A 10,011-nucleotide genomic window follows, 5' to 3' on the forward strand; every position below is an offset into this window, starting at 1 on the left:
CCTTCAGAAATGTATCTCCAGAAAAGGGCATGTTGATATGAAAAGTTTCGCCATCCATCATGTATTAGAGATTGCTGTATTTGGTAGGATATAAATATAACCATCATCAGCTTTGCCAGACTTTTCTTTGTCTGAAGCTGACTAGCTGCACATAAACTAGGTCTTAACTCTAAAGTAAGGTAAAAATTCACTTATATAGGTGCTCCCTCATCGCGAGCATTCACGTGTAACAATTCGACTTTGAGCATTCCATAGCTAGTTGATGTTACAAGTTGTATCAAGATATTACACACTGTATCATTACAAGGTGCGCATTGCAATGCTCGACTCTGTAACGTTACATTACAAGCGAATGCTCCCGGACCCCTCCCGGTGAGGGAGCACCTTATTGATTTACCGTTACTTGTCACTTTCACTCATGAACCATTGTATTACTATTTTGTTTTCAATAATATTTTATCTCCAATATTTTTTTCGTGTGCAAGTAAAACAAACGAGTAGCTATGAGAGATAATATATTACTACCTTCTCCGAAATTGGATAGCCTTTAGTTTTCAGTTTTCACACATTAATCCATACTAATATTATAAATGCGAAAGTATCTCTGTCTGTCTGTCTGTCTGTCTGTCTGTCTGTCTGTCTGTCTTGCTTTCACGCCAAAACTACTGAACCGATTGCAATGAAATTTTGTATACAGTTATTCTAGAGTCTGAGAAAGGACATAGGCTACATTTTGATGTGGGAAAATATCTTATTTCCATGAAAATTTCGATGAAAATGAATTCGCATTGCGCGTGGCCAGCGCTCATCCCGGGGGTCCTGGGTTCGAGTCCCGCAGGCGGAACAAAAAGTTTTCAATGTTCCTGGGTCTTGGATGTGTATTAAAATAAAATTTCAAAAATCTTAAACATATTTTATGTATAATATTATAAAAAATCCAGAAATATATCGATGGAATGAACATTTTAGTTCTAATACGATTCAACAGATGGCGTTTTATTTTTTACTTTATTGTAACATAGAACTAATCATACTTATTAGTTAGTATGTTTTTGTTTATAGTTTTTAATACGTTAGAATATTATGTTTAATAATATTATCACTTGGTATAATAATAATCAATCTATCTTATCTTATGTAGAACTCCTACTGCATTTCTAATCCATACTATCCATACTAATATTATAAATGCGAAAGTATCTCTGTCTGTCTGTCTGTCTGTCTGTCTGTCTGTCTTGCTTTCACGCCAAAACTACTGAACCGATTGCAATGAAATTTTGTATACAGTTATTCTAGAGTCTGAGAAAGGACATAGGCTACATTTTGATGTGGGAAAATATCTTATTTCCATGAAAATTTCGATGAAAATGAATTCGCATTGCGCGTGGCCAGCGCTCATCCCGGGGGTCCTGGGTTCGAGTCCCGCAGGCGGAACAAAAAGTTTTCAATGTTCCTGGGTCTTGGATGTGTATTAAAATAAAATTTCAAAAATCTTAAACATATTTTATGTATAATATTATAAAAAATCCAGAAATATATCGATGGAATGAACATTTTAGTTCTAATACGATTCAACAGATGGCGTTTTATTTTTTACTTTATTGTAACATAGAACTAATCATACTTATTAGTTAGTATGTTTTTGTTTATAGTTTTTAATACGTTAGAATATTATGTTTAATAATATTATCACTTGGTATAATAATAATCAATCTATCTTATCTTATGTAGAACTCCTACTGCATTTCTAATCCATACTATCCATACTAATATTATAAATGCGAAAGTATCTCTGTCTGTCTGTCTGTCTGTCTGTCTGTCTGTCTGTCTGTCTTGCTTTCACGCCAAAACTACTGAACCGATTGCAATGAAATTTTGTATACAGTTATTCTAGAGTCTGAGAAAGGACATAGGCTACATTTTGATGTGGGAAAATATCTTATTTCCATGAAAATATCGATGAAAATGAATTCGCATTGCGCGTGGCCAGCGCTCATGCCGGGTGTCCTGGGTTCGAGTCCCGCAGGCGGAACAAAAAGTTTTCAATGTTCCTGGGTCTTGGATGTGTATTAAAATAAAATTTCAAAAATCTTAAACATATTTTATGTATAATATTATAAAAAATCCAGAAATATATCGATGGAATGAACATTTTAGTTCTAATACGATTTAACAGATGGCGTTTTAATTTTTACTTTATTGTAACACTAGCTGTTGCCCGCGACTTCGTCCGCGTGGACTTTAGTTTATAGCGCGCGGTGTCAACAAAATGTGTGTCTTTAAAAACTTTTTAAAACCCTGGTAAGTGGTACCCCTCTTAGGGCCGCGCTACACCGGAATGGCAGCGCTGAAAGTGCTCGCCTCGCCGCTGCCATTCCGGTGTAGCGCGGCCCTTAATCAAAATACCCAAAAACAGCTGTGCAGTGTGCACATAATCTATACTAATATTATAAATGCGAAAGTATCTCTGTCTGTCTGTCTGTCTGTCAGTCTCGCTTTCACGCCAAACGCCAAAAGTATCTCTGTATGTCTGTCTGTCAGTCTCGCTTTCACGCCAAACGCCAAAACTACCGAACCGATTGTAATGAAATTTTGTATACAGATAGTCTAAAGCCTGAGAAAGGACATAGGCTACTTTTTTACTGGAAAAAAGGGTTGTAAGGGGGTGAAAATGCGTAAATTTGTTCAAATTAAGTTAGTTCCAACAATTCATAATAGATGGCGCCGTGCGTCTTCTACATCGCGCTGACGCTTGCTCAAAAGTCTTTCTATAAGACGTGGTATCATCTTACATTTAAGTTTCGATTTTTTTCGATTGTTATATCTATTCTACGGTATTAAATAAGTCAGTACTTTATCTGTGCAGTGACGTAACCTTAAATCTATCAATGATAAATAGTTTATGGGTAAAGTTGTGTAATTGGAGGGCTAAATAAGCTTTAAAATTTGGCATAAAATATAAAGTTTAATATAAAAAAATGAAATACTTATCGTGTGCACACTGCACAGCTGTATTGATTTAAGGGGTACCAGGGTTTTTTTATAAAAGCTTTTGACACCAATTTTGTTGACATCACGCGCTATAAACTGAAGTCCACGCGGACGAAGTCGCGGGCAACAGCTAGTAAAAAATATACTTAATTACAAATCGACTACAATTTGCCGTTCTTCAATCTGACTGTATATTCTATAGGCTTATATATTTTCTCGCTTTCGAGTCTTCACTGATATATTTTGTATTTCCTAGATCGGGTTTCTTCAACATCATTGGACTTCGTCAGTACATCTTCGTGTAACCAAAATGTAATGACAACATTTTTCATTGTACTGTCATAGCGGAAACTATATTATGTATACTTGTACTAAATGTGTAAACCAATGTAACAATACTACGAATAATATAAACTTAGGAAGAGTACCTAACTGTGTTTCGTGTTTATTTCGTGAATGTTAGTGTCTCGTTGCTATTGTCATATTTTAGTGTGCGAGAAGAAACCAAATTAAAAACGGTTGAAGTATGGGAGTTCCGAGTTATGTTTCCAGTTTTTATTATTCGTAGGAGGTATATAATATAAGTGTATGACATGTAATGTTACTATTGTTAAATATTATAATTTTGACGGTCAACACATAACTTTTCTAAAACTCTGCCTGCAATTTCTCAATAATTGTCACCAACCATTGTGATTTGTGTTATACCAACACGTGAACCATTGTGTTATGTGTGTGTGCAATATATTATTCTTTTTCTCTTTTAAATACGAAGAAAGACGATAATTACACATTTTTGGGACAGTTTAGTATAATCCACGTTTATCCTAAAACGAAGTTTAGGTTCTGATTTAAGCCGTAAGTAAGGCAATGGTTGAAAACATAATACCTGACAAAAAACTGTTCTCAGATATTAACGCGATATGTACCTAATATGTTTCTATTTTTCTAATGTGTAATACAAAATGAGATATTTCAACAGTGCCATTAACTTTTTTACTCTGCATCTGAACTGTTTCACACAAGGCTTTATAAAGAAAAATGTTGTTCGCTTAAGTATATATGGTCTTTTATTGCATTTTGTCGTTTGTAAGAACGGTTTAGGTTGTTGGTTTTTTAATTGGCTCAATTTTAAGTTAGTTTATAAAATGGTGCTTAATTTTAATTTTTAATTACTTAGGTATATATTGTTTTTTATTTGAAATATATTATGTTATTGTTTAATGTTTATGTTCTAATGCATAAACACTTCTTTAATTATGTTATATTGAAAAAATATATTGAATGGAATTAATGTGATTATAAATAGGAATTTATATAATGGCCGTGTTCGTCGGCGTATTTTTGGACAAACCTTTTATTGCGCATGTCCAAAAGATGTCATGGCAACGCCATAACAAGTGGCTGGTCAAGTCGTAAACAACGTCTTAATTGTTAAAATAATAAAAGCTAAACATAAATACATAAGCCTAAATTGTCTAAATGATAGTGTTTGATTATTTTATTTTGGAAAATATGGATATGGATCACTTGGAAAAATTTAAAAGTTTAATTTTTTTTTATGAAATAAGAGGGCAAAAGAGCAAACGGGTCACCTGAAGGAAAGCAACTTCCGTCACCCATGGACACTCGTAGCATCAGAAGAGATGCAGGTGCGTTGCCGGCCTTTTAAGAGGGAATAGGGTAACAGGGGAGGGTAGGGATGGGAAGGGAAGGGAATAGGGGAAGATAGGGAAGGGAATAGGGTAGGGGATTGGGCCTCCGGTAAACTCACTCACTCGGTGAAACACAGCGCAAGCGCTGTTTCACGCCGGTTTTCTGTCGGCCTGTCGAGCCGGCCCATTCGTGCCGAAGCATGGCTCTCCCACTGGTTTGTTCATTGCAAAGCCACCAACAAATTGCAATTGGGTTAAATGTCAAGTCGTAAACAGTTGTTGCCATGGCATGACATGATTTGGACATGCGCAATAACTAGGTTTTGCAGCGAATGCGCTAAAAATTACGCCGACGAACACGGCCAATGATTATAAATACAATACCTAAGGATCTTTTAGCACGTGGCCAGATTCAATACTAACGTAACCATTTTGTAAAGAGTCACTTGACAGCTAGCTGTTAAGCTGTTGATGTCTGCCAAGTGTTAAAATAAGCCTACTATAGGCTTAGCGTGGTCACTATAGAAGCGGTTTCTTTTTACGGAAGAATATACAAAGTGACAGTTAGACAAAGGAAATCCGCCATTTTGTATCTAAAATCTGTCAGTATGTCTATTATTTCCCATTTCTACTGTTGTTATGCTAAGCCTACTGGTAGTACTGTACCAGAGTACACAGAATGATAGAGTATGCCGACTTAGAACTGATGTTGAAAATTTTAATTTTGACGTATTATGACGAAAATCGTCGCTAGGGTTGTTAACTTGTTACATATACGAATTTAAAAATATGACATATTCGATGGACGTGTTCCTCTTTGGTCGTATTGTTGTTTGTGTTTTGGCACATGTGATTAAAATTGTCAGAATCCAATTTTGAAAACTTTATTTTAAATATTTAAAAATAAATTATATCAGCCAGCGCGAGGCACATTCCGTTCATAATCCTAGTGAAACCCGACGAATTTGACAGATATTGAAACCTGTCCGTTTCTTTGCAGTCGAACTACTGGTAGTTATGTCTATTGTGATTTGTGACTGTACTAACTAACGCTATGGTTGACTGTCAAAAGTGTATAAAATATTATAAACGTGTATGTCATGAAATCTTACTATGTGTCAAATATTGTAAAGAAAAAAGAAAATGAAAAAGAAAAAAAAAGAACTAAAGGTATTATATATATTGAATGATAATGGTAAGGTTTACCATAAAACCTTATTTTTTAACTACTAAGTATATCGTGCATTTAAATTTTTAAAAGCACTTTCGTTTAAGTATATTTTTTTCATAGTTATGTTATAAAAATTTTAAGTAATTATTTTACCGCCTTTAAACAAAATATGTTATGTATAAACTATAAAGTGTAATCTCATACCGAGATTCGAATCCATCTGGGACCCAATTCTAATATTATGATCTTAGTTCGATTGTATGGACTCGTGTCGCGACTCGCGAGTTCAAACCATCTGTCACACAAAGTCTTTAAAAATAGGTAATGATTTCGTATAATTTATATTAAATGAATGTGTTAGATCGATGACGCTCGATTGACAAACGGTAGCTGAAGCACGGTCCAAGTCTGTATGGATTTTCTTATAATTTTGAAAATTATATCGAAAAGTCCGTAAATATTATGTTGAAAATGATCGCAAGTCATAATGATAGTTTGTATGAAATAGTTTTGTTTATATTTTTATCATTCCCATCTTATCTGTTGATATAGTCAAGTTAACCGGCACACACTGGTCGAGTATTTAGTTAAGCTATAATTTAGATACATTTGTGATATCTGGTGATAATGTTACTAGTAGAGGCGAGCATTTCAAAAATTTTCACCACAGTGTAATCGTAGTATGTCAAGTTTAATGATATCTTTCACAGTAGCGATAAAATGCTATAAAAATGCTAATATTTGATTAGTAAGTCAAGAAAATTTTATTTAAAGTCTTTTTTAGGAAAAATCTATTATACCTAAAAACTTTTTAGCACGTACGGTACTATGATTACAGTGTGGGACTACCGAGTATTTTATCGGGTTTTGTTAACTTAAGACGTATAGCGGAAAATGTGTTTTTGTTAGTACGATCAAATAAATGGGGTATAAAAATTGAAATATTTTTTTCTTTTCACCTAGAGAAGTTTGTTCTTTTCGAAATTGTGTTATGACTTAGTATGTTCTAGCTTGTGTGGTCCAAATCCTTGTTCATTTTGTATTGTTTAAGTCTTGTAGTAACTAACTGCCGCACTCATAAACGAATATTAATTACTTAATTGTTAAATGAAGATTTTGACATAAGCCCCATACATTTTATGTCAAACTCTATAATTAAATTGAAGTTTCCCTTAATCAGGCATATTGCGATTTATCGACCACCTAGGTAATTGGAGTTTTATAGTGATCTTTGTCTTTTATATAAATTCATAAAATGATTTTTTCGATTACCAATATTTGTATCTTTCGTATGAAGCTAAAAAATTTTTACCAAACAATTCATTTTGGGAATAATCATTATTCAAAGTAAGTGGTAATTATATGCCCTATGCCCGTCTGGCGGTAGTATGATATGGACACTGTTTCCATTATACAAGAGATGATTTTGAAATAAAAAATATTCAATCATTATATTCATTATAATATTAATTGTCAGTTATAACTTATAAGTAAAGAGATCAAAGTTCAAAGTATGCAGTTTCCTAAGTAAAAATAGGGATAATGGAAACAAATTATAAAACCCCAGAAAGCTCCTAACAGGCATAGGGCATAATAATATGTTAGTTTACTACTTCACTTAGTTTCCTTAATTTTAATATTTTTTAAGAAACAGTTCTTAGGTATATAAGTATACATTGTCCTTTTGCACAGGTGTATTGTCAGTAATTTGTCTGTTACATTTGTTTGGATTCCAAGTCATTGCGGCATTCTTGGAAACGAGGAGGCAGATAGACTGGCCAAAGATGTGGTTTCTTGAAAGGAACTTGAAGAAAAGGTGTTCATTATAAGTATATACAACGTGAGATTCAGTTTAAGCCTTGGTTCTTCAAAATAAAGCTATTAAAAAGTACAACTTCATCTATAATTAGAATGAGGTTGGGTCATGTCACACCGGCGCACTTAAAAAGAATTCGGATTCGCAACGATGATGCTTGCGATTACGGTTTGGAAGTGGGTGATTTTTTAAATCATATTATTCTTTCCTGTCATCTGTATGATCACTCCTGTCTATATGATAACCTCTCCTGTCTATATGATAACCTCTCCTCTATATCTATACCCTTTCCTACTTCTGTTCCAATATTATTAAATTCATGTAATAAATTAGTTTATTCTTTTTTATCTCAATATTTACGTCACAATTTAATTAATATTTAAATGTATATAATATAATATTATATTTTATTATGAAACTTTCTAACTAGATCCAAAATCCTAAATTCCGTACTTACTTTGTTTTTCCACCGCCTATTCCCTACCTTTGTTTATGGCAAAGTACACCCCAGTGTCAGTGCCAAATCCCAAAAAAAAAGTATACATTGTACAGGTAAAAATTGAGACCATACCACATTTGAAAATATTTTCAATGTCAGTGCACATGGGGCCTGATTAAGGGTTAATCATCATAAGATAAATGTCTCTGAGTGTGGCTGTATGTCCCGGAAGAAGAAGGAGAGTTAAAAAAACACGGATGAGACATAATATAATGTTATCTCTTTCATAAATACGTAGAAAGATATGACACTATAATAATTTAACTTAAGCAAGCTGGCCTTAATCTATTCCATTTGAGTCTACAAATAAAACGAATGATCACCTCTCAAACTTTATTAAAAAACAGTGACAGCATAATATATCATTCATAAATTCCCAAAGTTGGTATTTCCGTTAACACAAAATGTTACAAAATAAACTTAACAATAATAAACCAATATGGCTCTCTAGGAACTTAACTATTTACAAATTAGCATCACATCATTAAAGTAACGAAACAAAATAAAAAGAAAACAATGTTGTACTTTCATTCTCTCAGTCCCAGCACAGATAAAATATACTTTTCTAGTTGCATTTTGTCAAATGTTGAAACTACTTAATATTTGTGTATTTAATGTGATTTTAGTAGATCTGTTTTTAGTTTTATTGGACATCAGTGAAAAATACTTTATTATAATTTAAAAAACCTTAATAAAATAATATTACTAAAAGCTTTTAAAACCTTCAAAATGTGCTGAAGTTTCGTTCAGAAAAAGAATTAAAAAAAACATCAGCAAGCTTTTATCTGTGCTGCAGGACTGATGGGATTAATAAAACTCATAAATAAAAGGAGAAGTCCAAATTTCACCTACGCTTGTTAGTTAATCGTTCGTCAAAATATTATTCTCTTCTCTTTCATTCATATGAATAACAAAATAGATGACATGATACTTTAAACAACGTTCAACAGGCGCTGGTGAAATTGGCGCTAAAGCTGTTTCACTCTATACATGTATTGTAATAGTTTAACGGTTCACATAATTTTCTTTCACTCTAAACATTTCCGATACGAAGCCAAACCGACATGTTAGCGTACTGTATACCTCGGCCCATAACTTTTTTCAGAGTTCGTTCCATTGACAAAAGGCGGTTATTTAAGAATATATTTTGAATTTCGAATAAAATAAAACTTTTAATAATTTAATCAGTATGGAATACGATTAAATATTAGATGCTACTTCTATAGTAGCATTTAGGTTCCAGTACGCTAACAACGAAGCAATATTATGTTTATAACACGTTTGACGTCCTCCAACGTGAGGTAACAACTTTGTATAGTTAAATTTCCTTACTCCTCTACAACTACCTACATGATACCTACACCATAGATATATTCACTTCTCTTAAATTAATTCCACAATTGAAGCCTTCCCAGGAAATATAAAAACCTGTATAGGGGCTCGATTCTCAACCCTCGAATGTTCGATAGCATGCTGTCTCACTCGCGAGCTCATTTGCGATCTAACGTGCTAGTGAGCTAGCCTGCGATTGAAACGATATTCCAGGCTTGAGAAACGGGCCCCAGATCTTTTCTATCTCTGCTGATTATTTCCAATTTCACCAAAGCCTGTTAGTATTAATACTTCGTTAAAATACCATCCTCCTTTTCATTAACACGTCGAACGACAGAGGTAGCATGATATAAAACCGACAATTCATTAATAACAGGCATTGGTAAAATTAGCACTAAGGCGATTTAGCATCGGGATTTTTGTTTATTATGAATTTTCCGTAATGGGCGAGTTTCCTATATTACTGGTCAAGACTTCAATTGATTAACCGTCTTTAAATTTATTCCTATATGTATAGTTTTATAAGTTCCGGATAACATAATATTTT

General features: G+C 33.4%; 1 protein-coding gene across 1 annotated transcript in view; it reads left to right on the forward strand.

The window, feature by feature from the left end:
* LOC121740005 (acyl-CoA-binding domain-containing protein 5) overlaps nucleotides 1-3,430 on the forward strand; it is a 49,414-nt gene extending 45,984 nt beyond the window's left edge. Inside the window, exon 9 of the mRNA XM_042132674.1 lies at nucleotides 3,248-3,430. Within this exon, the coding sequence (XP_041988608.1) occupies nucleotide 3,248 (1 nt within the window). The 3' untranslated portion in view covers nucleotides 3,249-3,430. The remainder of the gene's footprint in view (nucleotides 1-3,247) is intronic.
* The last annotated feature ends 6,581 nt before the right edge of the window (nucleotides 3,431-10,011 follow it).

This window comes from Aricia agestis, chromosome 2 (genome assembly GCF_905147365.1).
Source record: "Aricia agestis chromosome 2, ilAriAges1.1, whole genome shotgun sequence".
NCBI classification, from domain to species: Eukaryota; Metazoa; Arthropoda; class Insecta; order Lepidoptera; family Lycaenidae; genus Aricia; species Aricia agestis.